We start from the raw sequence: 24,099 nt of genomic DNA on the forward strand, positions 1-24,099 counted from the left end.
GGTACTTGGTTAGAATATGAGTCTCTGGGAAGACCCCTGTGTTCAAATTTTCTGGTTCTGTTGCTCTCCTTGTGGAGTTCCTGTCTTCTCCAGATCTTACTATTTCCCTCTTCTTTCACAAGATTCCATACACTCTGCTCAACAGTTGGCCATAAGTCTAAGCATCTACTTTGATAGTCTGCAGGGCAGAGCCTTTCAGAGACCCTCTGTGGCAGGTTCCTAACTTGTTTCCTGTATTACTCAGCAATGAAAAATAAGAAAATCATAAAATTTGCAGGTAAATGGTGGGAACTGGAAAGGGTCATCCTGAGTGAGCTGTCCCAGAAGCAGAAAGACACACATGGTATATACTCACTCATATAGACATATAATATAGGATAAACTTACTAAAATCTGTACATCTAAAGAAACTAATCAAGAGGGAGGGCCCTGACTAAAATGCTCAATCCCCATCCTGAAAGGAAAAGAGGATGGACATCAGAAGAAGAAGAAAACAGAAAATCAATCACTCTTAACAACAGAAAAATGTATCAGCCTTAGGATTCCAGGGTTCCCTCAAGAATATTCTTTCTTCCTGCCACTGGAGGAGACAGGTATTGACCAGACATAGAGACCAACCAGGGTATATATGTTATTTTCCTTCCAAGACCTAAGATAGAGAAAAAGTAATTTTCAAGACTCTGAGAAATATATTTAGGTTTTCCAGGGACTCTCTTAACCTCTGGCATAGTCTAGAAGAATATAATGTTATTCCCAAATCAGATGTTGATCCTCACTGAAAAAGCTTCTTTATTCAGGCCAGATACATGAAATGAATATAAAGAGAAACCCTATAACAGGTGAGGTGCAAATAAAAGTAGAAAATAGCTTCTCACCTGGAACACAAGCAGTCCCATAGGATGACTGTCACTGGGACCTTAATTTCTCTCTTGGGGACTGAAGACAGAGACTTTTTTTTAATGTCTCTTCAAGAGACTCCAGAGAACTCACTCCAAGCCTTTAAATTATTCCAAGTCAGCTCAGGTTACTGTGAGGATCTCAAGGAGTCACCTTCAGCCCTTGTAGAAAGACTGAGAGCTGATGAAATATAGAAATGTAGACCCCACTTCTTGATCTTGAGATTGCCTTATAACTCAAACAGGCAAAATATGAAAAGGATTCCTTTGGACTTCGAATGCACTTTAGACTACCTTCTTAAAAGTTCTGCCAAAATCATTTATAATCATGAGCAAAGTTTAAAAGGCACTGAAGAAAATAGGAAAATGATAGCCTTTGTTACTACTAACAAAGGAAAACTACTAAAGGAAAAAGGAAAAAGGAAAAATGGTTGTTGCCTGTTTTTGTTGTGGATTTTCACAGGGGTATTTCTTCATCAAGGAGATTATTGCAATCAGTCACAACAGTATATTAACCAGGGCAAAGGTACCTTCTCCATCTTAAGTTGTTTGTTAGATGGTCTGGCTTTAAATGTCTTATTGGTTCAAGTTAAAGGCAAAAGAGAACATCATGGCTAGTGTGGGTATGTGGCCCTGATATTAAGCTATTTATTCTTGTATCTTTTACTTTTCATGTATTAATAACGTATTTACATAACTTTTCCTGTCCCTCCAGTCCCTTTCATATTTTTCTTTTTTAATTCCCTCTAAAGTTCATGGCCTGTTTTTCTTTAATTATATTTTTACATATATAAAAAATAAATATGGAAATAGATAAAATGTTAAGATACAATAAATACTGTAAAACGCTCTATGATGTTCTCTGATGTTTAACAAATTAACTTTATCCTTGTATTAACATTTAAAATTACATTTTAATAAATTCCTGCATCCAATGGGCAAGCTGTTTTAACTGACTGTATTTCCTGTCATGGCATGAACTACTCCAATGGTCGTTTTCCATGTAATATATCCAGACGCCTCACAGTATGGGACATAATGATACCTATTAATCCAAGGAATTCATGTAATAGTGCTTTTTATGTACTCAAAATCCAGATTATGTAAATGCTATCATGTTGGTATAATGTTCTTTTGAAATGTATACACTTTACCCTTTTTCATTCAAATGCTGATTTCTCCTCTCCACTCTCTGGTTTCAATCCGAATATTGCATTGTGATATTTATTCTAAGCATCAACTTTGTGTAAACAGGCCAAAATAAAGCAACTAGCCATAATGTTGAGCAATGGGAGGAGCCAGAGGACAGGAAAGAAGGGAGGAGCCAGAGGGCAGAAAATGAGTGGAAGGAGAAAGGGCGAGGGAGAGCACGGAAAGCCAAGCTGGGAGGAGATCTAGGAACTACGTGGAGATGGACTGGACCTAATATATCACTAAAAGCAAGTATAATGGGTAAAATTAAATTTTAGGAGACTGTGAGGGCTTGGGAGGTTTAGGAGGGAGTAACTATTGCCCAGCATTGTGTTCTAGGTTAACTAAGTAAGCAGTGTGGTGAGATTCTTCCTTGAAGTAAGTCTTTACAAAGTGAGAATATATGAAGAAGATGAAAGAAAAATAAGTCAGAAGTAAAAAAGAAAGGAGGATGAGGATGAAGAAGAGGAGAAAGGACATCAGCAAAATTAGCCTCAGTGGTGATACAAAAACATATTCTTAATAATACAAAAATTTTCAAATTGAAGTAGAAACTAAATACTTAGCCTTCATTAAACTACCAGGCAGAACATAGTAAAGGCGATACACAGCAAGCCTATAGCCAACATCAAACTGAACGGAGAGAAACTTAAAGCAGTCCCACTGAAATTAGGGACAAGACAAGGCTGCCCATTCTCTCCATATCTCTTCAACACAGTTCTGGAAGTCCTTGCTAGAGCAGTAAGACAGTTGAAGGAGATCAAGGGGATACAAATTGGAAAGGAGGAAGTCAAATTATCACTATTTGCAGAAGATATGATAGTATACTTGAGTGACCCCAAAAACTCTACCAGGGAACTCCTACAGCTGATAAACACCTTTAGCAAAGTGGCCAGATACAAAATTAACTCAAAAAAAAAATCAGTAGCCCTACTGTATACAAAAGACAAAAGGGCTGAGAAAGAAATTAGGGAAACAACACCCTTCACAATAGCCACAAATGACATAAGGTACGTCGGAGTAACCCTAACCAAGGAAGTCAAAGAGTCAAAGACTTGTATGAAAAAAATTTCAAGTCTCTGAAGAAAGAATTAGAAAAAGATATGAGAAGATGGAAAGATCTCCCATGCTCATGGCTTGGCAGGATTAATATAGTAAAAATGACCATCTTACCAAAAGCAATCTACAGATTCAATGCAATTCCCATCAAATTGCCAACACAATTCTTTACAGATCTGGAAAGAAAAATTCTCAACTTTATATGGAATAACAAGAAACCCAGAATTGCTAAAACAATCCTCTACAATAAAAGATCTTCTGGAGGTATCTCCATCCCTGATCTTAAGTTTTACTATAGAGCAACAGTTATAAAAACTGCATGGTACTGGTATAGAAACAGAATAGTGGATCAATGGAACCGAACAGAGGACCCAGAAATAAACCCACACACTTATGGACACCTGATCTTTGACAAAGATGCCAAAATCATACAATGGAAAAAAGATGGCATCTTCAACAAATGGTGCTGGTCCAACTGGATGTCTACATGTAGAAAAATGAAAATAGATCTATACTTACCACCCTGCACAAAACTGAAGTCCAAGTGGATCAAAGACCTCAACATAAAACCAGACACATTAAATCGGCTAGAAAAAAAAGTGGGGAATACCCTAGAACTCATTGGTACGGGAGAAAACTTCCTGAACAGAACACCAACAGCACAGGCTCTAAGAGGAACAATCAATAAATGGGACCTCATGAAACTGAAAAGCTTCTGTAAAGCAAAGGACACCAACATCAAAACAAAGCGACTGCCTACAGATTGGGAAAGAATCTTCACCAACCCTTTATCTGACAGAGGACTCATATCCAGTATATATAAAGAACTAAACAAGCTGAAAAGCAACAAACCAAGTAATCCACTTAAAAAATGGGGAACAGAGCTAAACAGAGACTTCTCAATAGAGGAATATCGAATGGCAGAGAAACACTTAAAGAAATACTTAACCTCATTAGCCATTAGGGAAATGCAAATCAAAACAACCCTGAGATTTCACCTTACACCCATGAGAACGGCCAAGGTAAAAAACTCAAGGGACAACACATGCTGGAGAGGTTGTGGAGAAAGGGGAATCCTTCTCCACTGCTGGTGGGAATGTAAACTGGTACAACCACTCTGGAAATCTATCTGGAACTTTCTAAGACAATTAGGAATAGTGCTTCCTCAAGATCCAGCCATACCTAACTCCTAGGCATATATACAAAAGAGGCTCAAGTACACAAAAAGGACATTTGCTCAACCATGTTTGTAGCAGCCTTATTTGTAATAGCCAGAAGCTGGAAACAACCCAGATGCCCCTCAACTGAAGAATGGATGCAGAAATTGTGGTACATCTATACAATGGAATATTACTCAGCAATGAAAATTAAGGAAATCACGAAATTTGCAGGTAAATGGTGGGACCTGGAAAGGATCATCCTGAGTGAGTTGTCCCAGAAGCAGAAAGACACACAGTATATACTCACTCATATATACATGTAATATAGGATAAACCTACTAAAATCTGTACATCTAAAGAAACTAATCAAGAGAGAGGACCCTGACTAAAATGTTCAATCCCCACCTGAAAGGCAAAGAGGATGGACATCAGAAGAAGAAGAAAACAGGAAACAACCTAGGAACCTGCTACAAAGGGCCTCTGAAAGCCAGAAGAAGAAAACAGGAAACAAACTAGGAACCTACCACAGAGGGCCTCTGAAAGGCTCTGCCCTGCAGACTATCAAAGCAGATGCTGAGCCTGATGGCCAATGTCGGGCAGAGTGAATGGAATTTTATGTAAGAAGTGGGAAATAGTAAGAGCTGGAGAGGACAGGAACTCCACAAGGAGAGCAACAAAACAAGAAAATTTGAACACAGGGAACTTCGCAGAGACTCAAACTCCAACCAAGCACCATGCATGGAGATAACCTAGAACCCCTGAACAGATGTAGCCCATGGCAGTTCAGTGTCCAAGTGGGTTCCATAGTAATGGGAAGAGAGAGGGACTGCCTCTGACATAAACTGATTGGCCTGCTCTTTGATCACCTCCCCCAGAGGGGGCGAGCAGCCTTACCAGGCCACAGAAGAGGACAATGCAGCCACTTTTGATGAGAACTGATAGACTAAAATCAGAAAGAGAGGAAAACCTTCCCTATCAGTGGACTTGGAGAGGGGCATGCATGCAGAAAGGGGAGGGAGGGTGGGATCAGCAGGGGAGAGGGAGGGTCTTATGGAGGGATACAAAATGAATAAAGTGTAATTAATAAAAAATAAAAAAATGTGACAAAAACTTTTAAGAACGGATCAGATGTCTTTTTTAACTAATTCCAATATTTGTCAGTGTTAGATCAGTTTTGAATTGTGATTTATATCTGAATAGCTGAATAGCTACTTGTTTTATATATCACATTTTTTTATGTGTCTCATGTTTTTGGGTGCTAGTCATGGCAATTTTACCTTAATTGTAAATATCTTTATTCCTATTAATAGCCTTATACATTTTTCTGAATCTGTAAGTTAAATGCACAGTTTAATTATGTATAAAAGTTTGATCATTAAAAACAACAACAACAACAACAACAAAACTACCAGGCAGGTTGGGAATGTAGCTCAGTTGATAGAGTATTTGCCTATCATATATAATGTCCTTGGTTAGATCCCCAACATTGCATAAAACGGAACTATAATGCATGCCTGTCATTCCAGTGTTCAGGAGCTAGAGGCAGGAAGAAGAGATGTTTAAGGCCATTTCTGGCTAAATGCAGCATATGAAGGGAACTTGGAATACATGAGAGCCTGTCTCAAAACTGAACCAAACCAGACCAAACTGATAAAAAGCTATCAAAATGCACGTAGATACAACAGGTTTGGGAATTAAGGACAAAAAACAGAAAAGGAGGATCAGCATAGATGTACTTGTGGGGAATTCTTTAATAATGATTAATTAATTAATTTTTTAATATTTATTTTTTATTTACACAACAATTTGTCTGAATACCAAATCTTACTATAGTTGGTTATGAGCCACCATGTGGTTGCTGGTGATTGAACTCAGGACCTTTGAAAGAACAGCAACTGTTTTAACCTCTGAGCCATCTCTCCAGACTGATTAATTTATTTTTAGTTAGGATAAAAAAAACATTCCTTCTATCAGGACATTCTACAATGATGAAAATGTTCTTAGTTTCAGACAGATACAGTAGCCACCAGCCACAAGTGATTACTGAGTACTACAAATCTAGCTATCATGACTGAAGGATTGGGTTTCCATTTTAATGAATTATAACAGTTTCTATTAGTCATTTAAAGTATGTGACTTAGTTGGACATTCTCTCAATCTCTGCTTTATTTTTGTCCCTGTCCATCGTGTAGGCAGGGTAGATTTTGGGTTGAAGTTTTTGTGGGTGGAGTAGTATTCCCTGCCTTCCACTAGGAGCTATGTCTCGTTAGGAGGTCACCTTTTCAGTCTCTATGACTCTTCTTTCTTGGAGTCTCTGGAGTCACCCTCATATCCATTCAGGAGTCTGCTCTGTCACAGGTCTCCAGCTTGTCACAGAGAAATCCCCTCTCAAGGTTTCTCTTCTCTCTGCAAGCCTTGGGTCTTCTTGCCCTTGCTCTCCTCAGGTCTGAAACTGACCCTCATTTCTCTTCCTGTTCCCTCTCTTACCTTGTCCCCTCTCTTCCGCTATTTCCGCTCTCTATTTTGTTTACACTTCTGAGTGGGAATTTAAGCATCCTTCCTTTGGTCTTCCTTGTTACTCATCTTCTTTAGGTCTGTGAATTGTAGTATGACTGGCCCAACCTGAGACTCACCCATGGGAGACAGCCAACCCATGATATGATTAACAATACATTGCTATGCTTACAGATGGGAGCCAAGCATAGTTTCCCTCTGAGTGGCTCCAACCAGCACCTGTTGGAAACAGATCTAGAGACCCACAACCAAACATTGAGTGGAGTGTAGGGAGTCTTGTAGAAAATTGGGGGCAAGGATAGAAGGACCTAGGGGGGACAGGAGCTCCACAAGAAGACTAAAAGAGCCAACTAACCAGGGCCCAGGGGGTCTAGTAAAGACTGAAGCACCAACCAAGGACCATGCATGGACTGGCCCTATGTCCCAAAGACAGATGTAGCCGATGGGCAGCTTGGTTCTCATGTGGGTTTCTTAGTAATGGGAATAGGGGTTCACACTGACATGGACTTTTTTGTCTGCTTTTTGATCACTTTCTCCTGGCAGGGCAACATTGCCAGGCCACAAGGTAAGATGATATACTCAGTCCTGATGTGACTTGATATGCTTGGGTAGGTGGGTTGGTAGGGAGGGCTCCCCTTTTCTGAGGAATAGGGGAGTGGTGATAGGGGAAACATGGAGGGAGAGTGGGACTAAGAGAAGAGGAGGGAGGGGGCTATGACTGGAATGTAAAATGAATAAATACAAATTAAAGTTAAAAAAAGAACTTCTGCTGCCTGAGCATTCCAACATGCTGAACTGTACCTTAGAGCTACAAGCCAAAATAAATCCTTTATCATTTAACAAAAAAAAGGTACTTGCCTTACTTAATAGCACATGTGCTGTACCATTACTTCTTTCAAAAGTAATCTTAAAATATTTTGTATTAAAAAAAATTTTGCTTTCTTCAAAAAGATGACTTTTGGAATGAATTGGTAGACTTACCTTCATCCAGAGGAACTTCCTCTTCCTGTTCAATGGGGGAAGGAAGCAGGGGCTGCAATGGTTCCATGTTGATGATGAGCTGTTTGTTCAAGGAGTGAAAGCTGCGACTCTGAGTAATATTGACTCTAAAAACAGATACAAGCCAAATAAATGCCATGTCCACTACAAATGGTGGTCCCTCCCTCTCAGGGGCTATCTAAAATCAGAACTACCTCTGGATACATAAAAGCCAATAGTAAAAAGTCCTACCATTTAAAACACATAGCTTTCCTTGTCATTAAATTCCTGACAAAAGTCTATAAATTCTACCCAATTCTGTGGAATAAATTAAAGTTCCCCAAATGTCATCAAACAAAGATATGCTGGGTGATAACACACAAATTTTAAATAGACACAGGCAGCACACTGGAAAGTCTGATCACACTGAATTAGACAGTAGCTCAGAGCTACTGAACCACTACCACCACAAATCCTGCTTGGACAGAGGACACAGACGATCTGCAACTGTGAGCTACGTTGTCAAATGTACAGTGTTTCAGATTTCCATTCATGCCTTCTTCATCAGCCAGCCATGCAAATCCAGTTCTGGTTCTCCTTTGGAAAAGCATGTACACAACAGGAGCTGTGATAAGTAGCAGATGGCAAGGAAACTCTAAGTGTCTTATTAAAACTACTGCTCAGTAGCTGGAAGTCCATTGCCTTGTCTGTTGCCATGAGTCCAGCTGTGGATCCCAGCATAGGGGGAGGTAGAGGCACATTAAGTGTTTAACTTTCTATAGTTTCTTTAGTTTCCTGTAAAAACTACACCAACCAGTCTTTTAAAATGGTGTCAAATGTCTCTGTCTTGAAGCCTTTCTAGTTTGTTCCTCACAACATAATTCCACCCTTTTATTCTCTCTTTGGTCACATACTACTTTTTCTTCTTTCACAATTTATTACATTCATTACTTTTGTCAGTCTTCAATTATTATTGTACTAATCAGCTCCATTGAGATAAGACTATGGCGATTCTTAATTGTCTCACATTGTCTTACTGTATAGCATCCTATAGGGGTTTCAGGTCCTAATCTAAAGTAAACTCAATACTTCCTTGGTTTGACATAGCCTTGAATTTCAGATTGCCTAGAATTTTCTCAGGCTAGACATCTGTTAGGACTTCTATGGAAATACAAAGAATAGGATATCTATTAGCATCTTGAACTGGAAACTCACAGGTGACACTGGCTGCACTGAAAATTTATTGGGACTTGCCTAACCACAGTGTCTTTTCTTCCCTTATTATTCTAGAAGCTGATGTTGGAACTGATGATTATGTACTAGATGTTTGTTTTGATGACTGTTAGCTCTCACATTAAGGAAAACACTGTCCAGAAGTAAGATTTTTCATGTTAAAAAAATCTGAGAAACATATTACAAAATACAATTTGTATCATCAATTTTCCTCCCAACATTCTTCATTTGGAGATGTTGAACATTTTGATATTCCATTCTAAGTGAATTGTCCAACAACTGCTTGGTTCTGGGAGAGGCTGAGATTACCAGGATTGGCTTCCTAAGTATAAGTCTATCTTGGTATTTGACAAAAGGAAGACAACTTGTCCCCTATACACCGATTCATACTGCTTCATTGTAGGAGAGGTTTATGACTGAGGGTTAGGTAGCTAGGCTTTGGTAGATGACCCTTATAGCACATTACAAACCTCAGATTTAAATAACATATCAGAGAAGGTCACAATTTTCCCAATAAAGACAAGACTCAGATAAAGCCATAGGAATTTCCCACAGCACAAAATTCTAGGGCTCCAAGCCCTAGGACAACTTGATAACTTGAGAGAAAGAACACAATAGAAAGTTAATGAGATAAGTACATCTCTTCAAACTTTATTAGAATTTCTGTGGTCTAAAATTATTTTTCCATTTATCGAAAAAGATTTCTAAAAAAAGAGAAAATATATAATTTCTATTGTGATGTTACTGAGGGGCAGGGCATCTGGGATATGACTCAGTCATGAGAGCCCTTAAGAATACTCTAGAGTTTTTATAAATGTAATCTGAGGGACAGTGGGGTGGCTTAGTAGGTAAGGACACTTACCACCATACTTGATGGCCTGATTTATTTTAATCCTACGGCTCCATAGATAAAGAAAAGAACAACTCCTTTAAGTTGTCCTCTAACATCTCAATACCTGCGGAAATGAGTGTGCATGTTCATTCACCTCCCACACTCTCTAAATACATAAAAAGTAAATAGACTGCCAGGGCAGTTTGTTTTTCTATTCCTTCAATGTTGGACAAGCAAGACCATTTCTGCTTATAGGGAAACCCTCATCAGAAATCAAATCTTTCAGTGTTTCTGTCTTTCATGTTTCCCATCCCCTAGAACTGTGAGAAATAAAATGGTGTTGTGTACAAACTACCCAGTCAATAGTGTTTTGCTATAGAAACATATAGAAACTCTATCTTCTATTTTCTTTAGACTATAAATTATCCCTACTTACCTATTTGGAAAGTTGCAAATAGGATGACTGACATGGGTTCATTTGAGAGAAATGTTCATTGGAACTATGGCTAAAGACAAATACATAACAGAACAAAATCTGAATGGTCATTTCGTTTTATGTACTGCCTTATGTACACTACTTAATTTTTGCTTTTCTCTGTATGCGTATAAGTCAGGTATAATAAATATTATATTTTTACTGATGAAAGAAATTAGAATTTAATGATGTCATGTAACTTGATTAAAAAGAGTAATGTTCTCTCCCCTAAACATGGTCCTAGACCATCTGACAAAACCCTAGTACCAGGCATAGATAATCTTTGCTCTGGTTGTTGATCAGAGGAAGAAGGGGCCCAAGATACTCTTAAAAATTGTATGTTAACGCATTGTGCTTGGTTGTCTCCTAAAACTTGAGGGTATTATCCCATTGTAGAAGACCCAATATACTTCAAATGCAAGATTTGGAATATACCCAGAAGCCTCCTCCCTGAGGACTAGCTGTCAAAGCATCAGAAGGTAAAAGAAAATGCCGCAGGGAGAAAAATCAATGACCATACACAGCTCTAAAGCCTGTAAACCAGGAGAATAAGTTAGTAAGATATTCCTAATTGGGCAAGAATGGCAGTTTTATCTTGGGGGTATACAACAACTGTCTAATTGTATGTAAGGATTGATTAATGGGAGGAAACATGTCTGGTACTGTAAACCTAGTTAACTAACCAAAGCTAGTGATATCATGGATCCTAGAGGAGAACCTACTATTGCCACTTTCCTAAATGGCATTTTATACCATTTTTAAATGGTTTAATTTCTATCAGTTTTCTAAATAATATCTACAGATAAGTGTAGTTCTCTCCCCTCATCAAAGAAGGTTCTTTCTATGGCAGGTGGCATCTGCCGCAGAGATCCACTACTGATCAAAATACAGATAATAAGTGTCCACGGTATGCCCAGCTCCAGTTAGTATAGCCACAACACAATCTCTATGCTGAAGGCTCAGGGACAATTGCAGAAGAGTAAGTGGGAAAGATTGCAAGAATCAAAAGACCAAGATGCCTGTTGCAAGAATGTGTGTTCCAGTCATAAGGAGGACGCTGTATCCATGAAGTCTCATCAGTATGGTTGTCTGGACAAGATCTGCATAAGCACAATATCAATTGATATGCTAATGTGACTAAGGAAAATTTCACAAGGCCTCACCCCTAGATGAATAGATTCTGGAAATCAATGGCTGCTGAGATAGGGAAAAATTAGATTTCTCCAGGGATGATTCCTCCTACAATGATAGGTTATCAAAGTAATCAGCCTTAAACACATGTGCATACAAGTAACATTAAATAAACTCAGAAAAATATAACCTGAGTATATATACACATATGTTTATATATGTTTGTATATATATCTACATGCTTATATAATATATACATGTAGATTTATGTGTAAACAAACATGTATATATATGCTCAAATGTTCAAATGACAGAGCAGTAGCCATGAAAGGAATTGGAGTGGAGAAAGGGAGGGATTAAAATGATTTAATATACTCAAATATGAAATACTAAAAAAAAAAAACTTAATAAAAACAAAAAAACTTAATAAAAACAAAAAGAATTACATGGGCAAACCCAGGATTCTAAACCTTGTCTAATACTTTTGTTTTATGCCACACTTTTTACATTAGTGAGTGTATAGCATTCTAAAGACATTTGTTTTACAACTAATATTTCAAAGTTGGGGCTATATAAGAATGTCCCACTGTGACAAGCACTTTTCTGAGAATTTGCCAAGGTTCAAATTGCTTTCTACTCTGCCCTTCCTCCTCATAGACTGAGGCATTTTAGTCAATTCTGTGATGCTATTACAAATACGGAATTTTTGTAATGGACAAATAAAATTAATTTATTTAGACTGTGGGTCTAGACACTGGAAAAATCCTGAAAGCATTGTGTCGTCATTGTCTTAGTTCTTGATGAAGGCCACATGATGGCTTACATCATGGCAGACAACGTAGAAAAACAAACTGGAATGTTCAAAAAGGCAAATGTGAGGCAGCACCATTGTCAAGAAAATCAACAGTTGGGTTGAACTCAATTGGGAAGAACTCAATACCATCAAGAGATGGAATCCATTCATGCAGGTAGTGCCTCCATGAGTCAAACACTTTTCAGGTAGCCTTACCCTTAATTTTCTCACCTCCTTGTAACTACTCTATCAGAATCAAAGTTATGGTATAGAAACCTTGTGGAAGCCCCAAACCTCATTATGAGGTAACTGATTCCTATGCCAAATAAAACATGTGGTACATTCCTATTCAATTTTATCCAAATAAAGCTATAATTAAATTAAGCTTAAATAAATTAAGAAATCTATGAGAGGAGGAAGGTTTTGTTGTGGTAAATTAAAGTAGATTTTAACATTAGAATATATAACTTGTGTAGACTTCAAATACTGATGTTTTTTGTTAGCATGAGAAAAGCGTACATTCAAAGATGAAAAAGGTGGAATTACATAAGCTGATTGTAAACTGATGACAGGTAAATGCAGGACTTGAAAATAGTGACAAAACGAAACAAGTACACTGAAGTTTATGATAGTCATTCACCACTCTATGATCAAAGGAAGTAGTGCTGGCCTATTGTCTGAAGGGATTTCGGTATGGAAGTATCCTCTTCATTCTCCCTCCCCAATTTTACAGTGTTGTGGTTTGAACCACAGTCATTGCAATACTGAGCAAGTATTTTATTGAGCTTAATGCCCAGATCTAGCTTCCTTGTAAATGAATGGTAGTAATGATATCATTGCCTTACATGTGTATGTCACTTTACATTTTAAAAAGAATTTTTTTAAGTCCCCAACAAAATCTAGAAGTAGGTCAAGGCAATACAGGAATCTCATTTCATAGATGGGTAAACCAATAAACTAGGAAATCCAGTGACTTACCCAAGGCCACAGAGCTGGCAGGCAATGTAGCAAAGATTAAAATCTATTCATTTTTGTATCAGAACATTCTTGTATCTTGCTGGTTCTGGGTGTTCTGTGTGTCCCCTGGTGGTGGATGCTATGTTCCGAGCTGCAGCCCTTCATCTGATGTGGCCTCTTGGCTAGGCTCAGGGATTCTTCCCCAGCAGCCAGCCCAGGAGAGCTTTCCCCAGGATCTTCCCATGCCATCAAAAAAGGCCAGTGAACTAACGTCAGAATGAGCTTCTCTATCTGAAGGAAAGAATAATCCTAAAATATTCTCAGTCTGTTGGTTTCTGTCTCTTTATACATACACATTTTTCAGAAGCTAGAGTCTATAAGCCTGTCATATTTTTGAGATGTCGAATGGAAGGTGTGAGGAAAGATGGTAAGTTAATACCTTATTAATGCCATTATAGACTAACATTTTTTTTCTGAAGAGTCTCAACAAATTGTAATCTCATTATTACATTTTAACTTTTGATAGCCACATCAGAGAAGCCAATATAGTTTAAAAATAAAATAATGGTTGAAGAGAAACATGTTCTTCTATGCAAATGAGTTAATACCTTATTAATGCCATTATAGACTAACATTTTTTTTTCTGAAGCGTCTCAACAAATTGTAATCTCATTATTACATTTTAACTTTTGATAGCCACATCAGAGAAGCCAATATAGTTTAAAAATAAAATAATGGTTGAAGAGAAACATGTTCTTCTATGCAAATGACTTCTAAGAAGGTAGAAATTACATAAAGGTTCACACATTTCTGCTTCTCTGACCACAGTGGTGCCACTGGAGAGGTCAAGGGCCTTCAGCATAGTGTCTTGGACACATCTGATGTCTAAGAAAATGATTTACTCTCATATCAATTAAATAAAAGAAATAAAGATATCATTAAGACTATATTCTATCCAAAGTTTTCTGGAAAAGTGAAAATGATATTATTTGATTATTCCTGTCTTCCTTTCTGTTATGCTAAATTGTCACAGCTTAGGAGAGGGGAGAGTGTTTTAAATTGCTTTCTGATCTTTGAGCAGCTTGCCGCATATTTAGATATTGCAACAAGGCAGTCTCAATCCAGAGTTCCTACACTCTAACCCTGCAGGTTTCTTTTACATTTTAATAGTGGAGAGACAGCTTTAACAGCACTGCATATGAGATCTACCCTTAGAACTACCCAAAAGCAGGAATGAATTAGAAGCTGCATCAGATCTCCTGAAGACTTTAGCTATGTTCAGCTTTTCGGGAGACAGGTATGTCTAGATGCCCTTCAATGTCTGGCTTAGCCTATTTTTTGTAAGGTCACAGCTATATCCTGCCTATAACCCCAGGAATAAGGCAGAACACCACTGAGCTCACGCAAGATTCTTGAAAATGGATGAAACTAAGCAAATATGGACGTAAAGGAAACACTTTTGGGTTCCAAAGTTGAACAAGGAAATTCAAGTGCAAACTATCCTGTAAGAAATTCACTAAATAGTTTAGCTTATCAGAAGTGGAGGCCTTATGAGGGAGGATGGGGGGCTAGGAAAGGAGGTTTTAGGGTCTAAGTTGCAAGGGTAGTGGGAGATGAAGGTGAATAAGAACAAAGGAGAATGACATATATGTATGTAAATGCCATAATGAAGTTCATTATATCACATGATAACTTAAAAACAAAATTTAAAAATAATTAGGTTATGATGATTTAATTTTAAAGGGTGTGGTGTCATGATAAGAATATTCATTCTATGGCATTCAGTATGTTTGAAGTTTAGGATATATATTTGTTTTTGTAAATTATAGTCATATAAATTCAGTTTGGCAAAGAAAACACTTAATTTCTAAGAACTAACTAGAGACTGTTATTTTGAAAAAGATGTATATTAAGAGGCTAATGAGACATGAACTGTGTATAGATCTGAATGTAGTACAGCAGGTGTGAGAAAGCTTATGGTATGCAAATAAGCCCAAAAGACCATCCATTTGATCCAAACCCCTCAGTCATTCGAATAATGTTGCATTTTGAACTGCTATCCCTTTTCTTTCTCCATTCCACTTCTTTTCTGATAATTCTATATAATTTCCTAATAAACTGTTACTGCTCAACTATAACTATATGCTTCAGGTCAGTTCATTTCTCAGGGACAGAATAACCTAGAACACATCTGCAGATGTGTTCATGGTAACCTAAATTTCTAAGCTATTACAGGGATGGATATTTGTTGTTCAGTCACACAGAAGGACTCACTCAGAGTAGTAAGCCTGACTGTGCATGATGAGTAAGATACGGTTAGAACTAGTCTATGAGGGAAATGTGACAAGGTAATGGAGCAGACCGAGCAAGCAGGAGCCATCCAATGGCATATGTTTTGTTTACTCATGTAGAATCCTAGACCCAATACCTATCTGCCTACCGAGGGACTTAGGAGAGAGCCAAGCTGCCTTTAGGCCACAGCCCTGATATATCTGAGAGAGCTTTCTAGGGAAGTGGATGCCTTGACTTCATTCTGCATGCCACTATACATAGAGATGTAAGAGAGGGATCAGAAAAGTTAAGATAAAATTATTTTTGTGCTGTTGAAGAATGAACCCCAAGCCTCATGTGTGATAGTCTAGCTTTTAAGTGACTTTGTTCATCATTGAAGCACCCTCCTGCAAGCCAAAAGGGAGCTCCCTTCTCACCTGTGCACCTCAGGAGGATCCCTCTGGATTTTGGAGCTTGCCTCTACCACCTCTTTAGCAACTTTACCACTACAAAATACAGAAATACAATGTATGTGAGTAGACACACCAAAGAAATGGGGAAGGGTCTCATATTCCCAAGTCAGCTCTAAAAGTACACCCCTTCCCTTCTTCCATGAGTAAAATTTATGTCGAGGTTTAGGATGCTCTGTCAGGAGAATAATTCAATGGAATGGAAAATAGACTAACAGAGAGTCATAAGCACAATATCTGCAACAAAACACTTAAATGTAAATGGATGACATCACCCCAACCCATCACTGCAATGGACCAATTGTTACCCACCTGTACCGAAATCTACTTCCTTTAAAAAATATCTTGCTGCTTGACACAGTCTTGATCTGACTGGACTTTGCATACCTTTAAGGAGAAGCATAGCAGAAGTGGTAGTGACATTGAAAATTTCAAGCAGGACATGAAGTAGAGCTGAGGTAATCACTTGTTTTAACTTCAAGAAAGAAATTTATTTTACATACTGACTAAGCATGTACACACATGATCTGGAGTATTTCCCCCCAAAAAGAAATTTTATGTACATTGTAATTTGATATGTTCAATATTATTTCCTTTCATTGATTGTGAACACTGGTCATAATCCACGCATTTGATATTATACTCCATTTCTAGGTTAGGCCAGCAAAAAGTTTCAGGCAGTGTTGATGAATAGAAAGAACTGTTCCTTCACTCATATTGAGAGATATAAAGATTATGTAATATGGCATCATCAAATTTATTAATGATGGAGACTCTTTTTCAGCTGTATCTATGTGAACATTAAAACAGAAAACAGTTTTCTAGCCAGAAAGGTCATTCCCTTTGTTATAAAAAAAAAAACTCATAACGTGCTGCTTTTTCAAAGGAATGGGTCCATGACACCACAGCATCATGCCCTTGAAAAGACAGATGGCTTGGATACATAAGAATGGATCAGTCCAGTACTGATTTAACCTTTACACATACACTTGAAAACAACAACAACATTCTGGAAAGAACTCAAGAACATGCGCTGCCTCAGAATGGAGCACAGGTTACCATGATAGCTAAGGATGCTTCTGAGCGCAATGCAATGACACATAAAGAAATTAGAAATAACTGGCGTTTCACATTTCAAGATGATAAGAAATACTGATAATGCAAAAAAAAAAATCTCACTAGACCAGGTCCACACGTAGATGAAAAACTATAGGCAATTAATGACAGTTGTGAGAGGGACAATCAGTCTTCCCAATGAATAAGTTGCCTAATTGGTTATCCAATACCAAGTGACCATCCCTAAAATAGTATACACATGTGTGCATATGTGTGTATATATGTAACACTAAATGGACTTAATGGGCTGTATTTATGTATTTAGACATATATATTAACAAGGATAATTAAAAGAAAAGAGGCTATGGATTTGAAAGGGTAAGTGGGAAACAGAGAAGGGTAGAGGATTATGTGTGTGTGTGTGTGTGTTATATGTACACATATATAAAATTAAGAAAAACAAGACATGCTCAGGGAGGCAGAGTCAGGTGGATCTCTGTGAGTTTAAGGCCAGCCTGGTCTACAAAGTGAGTCCAGGACAGTCAAGGCTACACACAGAAACCCTGTTTCAAATAAAACAAAATAGAAAATTGAAAGGGAGGAAGGAAGGAAGGAAGGAAGGAAGGAAGGAAGGACGCACAAATCAACTTCAGCAGTATAGCTTCATGGTTCAAGAAGTAGATGCTGCTTCCCAAATAGAAACCAAACAAAAAATGGCAGTCCTGCCTTCAGAACAAGCCCACAGCCCTCACTAGCCTCAAATCCAGTTTCTGACTTTCCTGTTATAGTGATTCCTCGAGGCCATAGGTCAGAGGTGTAAAGAAATCCCACCATGTCACTGTATATGACTTGGAAGGAAATACCTAGGAACTACCTTGTGAAAGAGATCATTGTTAAAAACAGATTGTTTGTCTTTCTGTTTCTTAGTGACATTACTCACTATATATTTCTAGTTTCATTTACTTATCTCTGAATTTCACAACTTTTATTTTTTTTATAGCTGAATGAAATTCCATTATTTATTTGCACCACATTTTCATCATCTGTCTATCATTTGATGTACATCTAAGCTGTTTTTAATTCCCAGCAAAGTAAATAGAGTAGCAATGATAGTGAATGAGGAGGTATCCATGTAGTAGAATAGACTGCATTGGGTACATGCCAAGGAATGATATAGCTGGATCGTATGGTAGATGTTTCTAGCTTTCTGAGGAACCTACACATTGATATCCATAGTGTCTGCATGAGTTTTGACTCCCACCAAGAATAAGTAAAGATTACCTTTACTCTGTACCCTCCCTAGAATATATTGTCTTTGTTTTTGTGTTCTTAGCCATTCTGACAGGGATGAGATAAAATCTCAAAGTAGTTTTTATTTTCATTTCCCTAAAGCTTAAGGATGTTGAGCACTTACATCTTAGTTAAACCAGTCATCTGCTGTAACCAGGCTTTCAGTGGTGGGACTGGGGCACCAACCCAGCCATAAAACCTTTAATCTACAACCTGTTCTGGACACAAGATGTTCTAGGGCAATGTGGCTCAGAGCTTGTGGGAGTGGCCAACCAAAGGCTGGTCTAACTTAAGGCCCAGGCCACGAGGGAGCCCATGTCCTACACTATCTGGATGGCCAGGAATTGGAAGCTAGATGGCCTAGAAACCAATGCTAGCCCAACAGAGCAGATGCAGAGACTCACAGCCATATATTAAGTGGAGCTCGGGAACCCCATGGAAAAAAAGGAGGAGGATTTTGGGAGCCAGAGGGCTGCAGGATGGCTCCATGAAGAACATGGCCCACAGAATTAACTAAGTAGGGCTCACAGAGAGGGAAGCAGCAGTCACAGAGCCTGAATGGCTCTATACTAGGTCCTATGTATCTATGCTGTGTTTGTTTAGCTTGGGGTGTTTTTGTGACTCCTAACAATGGGAATTAGGGTATCTCTGATATTTGCCTGCTCTTGGGAGCTTTCTCCTCCTACTGGATTGCCTTGTCCAGCCTTGATGAGGGTTTGTGCCTAGGATTATTGCATCTTATTGTACAGTGTTCAGTTGCTCTCCTTGGGAGGCCTGCTCTTTTCTGAAGGGAAATAGTGAAACAGTGAATCTTGTGTGGGGGGGAAGAGACTGGGAGGAGTGAAGGAAGGGAAGGCTGTGGTAGAGTTGTATTATATGAGAAAAGAATATTTTTCTCCTTAAAAAAAGGAGAAAAAGCACTTCTTAGCCTTTGAATTTCTTCTTTGAGAACTCTGTTTCTTTCAATAGCACAGTTTTAATTGGGTTGTTAATTTTATTTTTTTGGTTTATTGAATATTCTAGACAGTAATCCTCTATCAGATGTATACATGATAAAATATTATGTTGCAGATTTATATTACATTTAAATAGAATACAAACAGCTGTATTAAAAAATGAATATACAGTCATTGCCAAGGCACAAGGCACAAAGGGATCCATGAGTGCTTTAAAAACCTATAATCAAATGAAAACAAGAGTCTTACTTATAAAAGGCTTGGTTTTCTACCCCACATTTCCATAAATGTTTGCAGGCAGCTGGCGTTGAAGTATGGAATGCCAAGACAGCGCTTTTCTAATAAAAAATAACAAGAAAGGGCACAATAAACACAATTTATATTATTTATGCTTTTCATTAAGGTATTTGTATCCTATTACAGTTTTTAAAATATATACATGCAGGGAGGTTCATGCATTCTTGTCTGGAGGCAAGAGGTTGATATTGTGTATCTTCCTTTACCACTTTCCAACTTATTTTTTGAATAGTCTCTTGCTGAGCCTGGAGTACACCATTTCAGCTAGAGTGGGAGGCCAGCAAGCTCTAGAGATAGCTCTCCACATACGGCTAGGGTAAGAGTGTTATGTAGGTGATGGGTATCCACACTAAAATCATGTTAGTTGCACAGTTAGTACTTTCCCCATGAAGCCTTCTCTGCAGCAACCCCTCCAACATTACTTTGTTAGAGTTGAAATGGCATGGCTTTTTTCTCACTCATCAGACATTACTAATCTATTTAAATGCTACACAAAACCGATTGATTAAAGCTTACCAATACTCCAGGTATTACCTACCTCTCTATCAATTCTTGATCAATCTAAAAATTACTTGCCACACTGGAAGAACATTTGAGTTGATGTCAAAGGTCAAGAAAAACAGCAAACGTCAGACCTAGCTTTAGGGTTCAACATTTTGGCAATAGCCTTCCACCAAGTCCATTCCTTGGTGAAAACACAAACTATATCTCATGACTGTTAAAAACTCTTGGGGAAAAACCACTTAGGACTATATACTGTGACCACAATACTTTTTATTTTTCTTTTTTTATTTATTTAACTTTACATGCATTAGTGTGAAGGCATCAGATCCCTTGGAATTGGCAATTGTGAGACAGTTGTGAGCTATCATGTGGGTACTGGGAATTGAACCCGGGTCCTTTGGAAGAGCAGGCAGTGCTTTTAACCACTCTATACCACGTTATCTGGTGTTGATTACTGCCTAGTTTTATAAGTATTTTTCTTTCATTTTATTTATCTGTAATTTAGACAAAGATTTATAGAGAGCATCTATGTTTTATATTTAATGAACAAAGCTTATCCTAATCTTTTACATAGGTCCATACAGTTAATATTGCTCACTTACTTTATTCTTACCTGTGGATTACTACTAACTTATCTAGCACTAAAATCTTTTCAAAAATAGCTTCCATTATTCCCAGTCTTCGAAGGTACTCTCTTTGGGGGCAATCATCCTGAAAGCTGTTTTGTTCTTAGATCTCTCTTATACACACACACTTGCACATGCACATACAAGTAATTATAAAAGTCAGCAGCTGACCTCTTTCTGAGTGCCAATCACATAAAATGTCTTCCCTTCAAACTTCAATTTGCAGACATCTGACCTAAGAAAAGAAAGTCTGTGGGTAAGAAGGAAAAAAAAAAACACCTATAGATAAATAAGGTGTCTGGCTCTTCCATGTAAATCTATCTGACTCACAGATGTCAAAATATTTTCTTATCATCAGTGATGGTCTATTGAGAATGGAGGTCTCTAAGTTAAAGTACGTAGCAATTTTCTTCCCAAGAGTTGATACTCTGCAAGCTCAAAATTATTTCATTTTTATACAGTTAGGATACATCTTTTATTTAAGAGGTTCTGAATTATTTGTAACATTAGCAACTGAAACATCAATTGGTGAGCTTACTTTGCAAAATAGAAAGAATGTTAGTAGTATAATAGGGATTCAAGGTATCTATTTTTTCTATTCTCCTCCACCCACCTCTAAGGAATAACATATACCACATTGCAAATTTTCAAAAGAATAATTCCTGTTCACATTAAAGTTTTCAAAAAAATTTATGGTAAAAAGACAACTTTCATTTTTATTTCAAAGGGTTATTTGATGTAAACCTGTTTTGAATGTAGGTCCATACTCATTTCCTTGATAGTGAAAAGAAGGGTTTTAAAAATCTTTCTTTTTTTTTTTTTTTGTAATTTCTATAATAGTTCTATTGCATGTGTATTTTTCCTATGAGAAAAGAAACAGTGATGCTTTATTCATCTGTTTCAATTTAGGCGAAGAATTTATAAAATTGTAATAAAGCTGGATTTTAAAAAACACACAAGATTTACATGAGAAGAAAATTTGATTTAGCAAGATGAATGGTTATAACAAACAAATATGTTTAAGAAGAAGCCAGGAAGGATGAGATCCACATGAACACAGTACCAGTAACATAGGCAACCTGAAGAAATGAAAACAGAAACAAATACTCCAAAGACTATTCACCTCCAAGTTTCAAATGACCCCTCCACAAAATGAGATTTAAGGGGGAAAGACATGAAATAAATCTGTATTTAGGTGAAGCAGCTTCTAGTCAATCCAGCCCAGGTCTCAAGTAATGTTGGAAACCTGAGTATATAACATCCTCCAAGACTTTTGCAGTCCTGGGATAGAATGAAGGCAGTCTTCAAGTTACCCATGCTTCCCAAACTAAATTGGAATAGCTATGGTATCTACCCTGGAATTGACTGAAGTAAACACATTGGACCTTCTTTGTCAGATGCTGAAAATCTAGAGAAGAAAACTAAATAGCAACATCATAAAACAATTTATAGTTATCAAATCTCACTAGATTTCCAAAGCACTATTACAAACATTGCATTTGTTCCTCCTCCATCCACCCTTTCTAAGACAGACATATACAACCAATACCCATTTTATGAATGAATTCATTGAGACCTAAAGAATTTATGAGTGACTTCTAAGATTCCTAATTTTGGAAGAAGAGGGCAAATGGGTACAAAGGAGGACTGAAAGTATGACTGACTAAAAAAAATCAATGGTATAGTAGAAATACATTATATAAAAGTTAGAGGTCTGAGACAGATTAACCTAGCACTTAAAAAGAGCAGAATGCATAGAGACAAGTGTTAATCTAGGATTAGCTATTATGGGTCTTTTGTTTTTGAAGAATAGATTTGAAGAATTTTTTAATTTATTTATCTGAAGAATGAGAGGAGGATATTGACTGGAATTGCATTGAACTAGTAAATTTTTTTTTTTTTTTGGTTGGAAAGGTCTTTTTCACAACGTTAATTCTGCAAACCCACAATCATGGAAGGTCTTTAATTTTTAGTCTCTTCCTCATTGTCTTTCTTCACAGATTTTATTGCAGAGGGTTTTCATCTCTTTAGTTAGGTATTTTCTAAATATTTTATTTTACTTGAGAAGTTGGGAATAGGAGTGTGTCCATGATCTCTTTCTCAGCATGCTTATTAATGATGTATATAGACTAGTGAGTTTTGTTAAGCTAGTTATGTATCCTAATACTTTGATGAAATTATGCATATTTTCTATAACTTTTCTGGTAGAATTTTGGTACCTCTTGGGTATAAGATCATATAGTTTTCAGTTGGGAATAATTTGACTTAATGTTCTTCTATTTCTAGCCCTTTAATTTCTCTCTCTTGCCATATTGCTCCAGCTAATGCTTCAGTCACATTATTGATAAGGAGTAGGGGTACTGGACAGTCTCCTCTCATTTCTGATTTTAATGAACTGATTCGAGATTTTCTTCATTTAGGATGATGTTGGCTGTCGGTTTGTCAGACGTAACCTTTATTATGTTGGAAAATAATCTCTACATTCCTACTTGTTCTACGTTTTTTTGTTATGAAGGCATGATAAATATTGTCAAAGCTTTTTATTTTTCTGCTTCTATGGAAATGATCATATGATTTTTATATTTTTTGTCCCTTTATATGGTTTATTACATTTATATCTTACATATGTTGAACGAGTATCACTATAAGGCCAACTTGATCATAAGACATATTCCTTTTGTTACATACCTATATTCAATTTGTAAAGATTAAGGGTCTTTGAATCTATGTTTATCAGGAATATTGGCACATACACACACACAGAGTGAGCTTGTGTGTTTACCTGGTTTTGATGTTAGAGTAATACTGGCTTCATAGGAGGGGTTTAGAAGCACTCCATATTTTCATTTTTTGAATATTTTTAAAAATTTTTTATATTAATTATAGTTTATTCACTCTGTATCCTAGCTGTAGCCCCCTCTCTCCTTCCCTTCCAATCCCATCCTCCCTCCCTTCCTTTTTTCCCATTCCTCTCTCCAAGTCCACTGATAGGGGAGGTCCTCCTCCCCTTCCATCTGACCTTAGCCTATGAGGTCTCATCAGGACTGGCTGAATTGTCTTCCTCTGTGGCCTGGCAAGGCTGTCCCCCCCTCAGGAGAAGGCGATTTAAGAACTATTGGGTGTAGATTTTCTTTGAAAGCCTACTAGAATTCTGCTTTTTCTTTGCATGGGGTAAATCTACCTATCATGAAGCTAAAATATAAATGGTTATTACTTTTTTAGTTTTATTTCTATTGATGTAAAAAATACTCTGACTAAAGGAAAGAAAATTTTTTTTTGCAGATTACAGCTCCAGGACACAATCCATCATTGTGGGAAGTTAAGGCAGGAACTCAAGGTAGACACTTGAAGGCAGCAAATCACTCTATTTCATACAGCAAACAGCAAACAAGAAATCTACTTATAAGCCA

At 37.3% G+C, this 24,099-nt stretch overlaps 1 protein-coding gene across 3 annotated transcripts in view; it reads right to left on the minus strand.

Annotated features, from left to right (window-relative positions):
- Nucleotides 1-24,099, minus strand: part of Frmd3 (FERM domain containing 3) — a 197,013-nt gene that overhangs the window by 24,921 nt on the left and 147,993 nt on the right. For all 3 annotated transcript variants that reach the window (XM_055630140.1, XM_055630131.1, XM_055630149.1), the window contains 5 exons: nt 20,861-20,924; nt 19,512-19,600; nt 16,273-16,347; nt 15,928-15,996; nt 7,802-7,926 (listed from right to left, as the gene is read on the minus strand). In XM_055630140.1, coding sequence (XP_055486115.1) covers nt 7,802-7,926; nt 15,928-15,996; nt 16,273-16,347; nt 19,512-19,600; nt 20,861-20,924 — 422 coding nt within the window. The remainder of the gene's footprint in view (nt 1-7,801; nt 7,927-15,927; nt 15,997-16,272; nt 16,348-19,511; nt 19,601-20,860; nt 20,925-24,099) is intronic.

Source organism: Psammomys obesus, unplaced genomic scaffold (assembly GCF_907164565.1).
Source record: "Psammomys obesus unplaced genomic scaffold, mPsaObe1.curated_primary_1811, whole genome shotgun sequence".
NCBI lineage: Eukaryota > Metazoa > Chordata > Mammalia > Rodentia > Muridae > Psammomys > Psammomys obesus.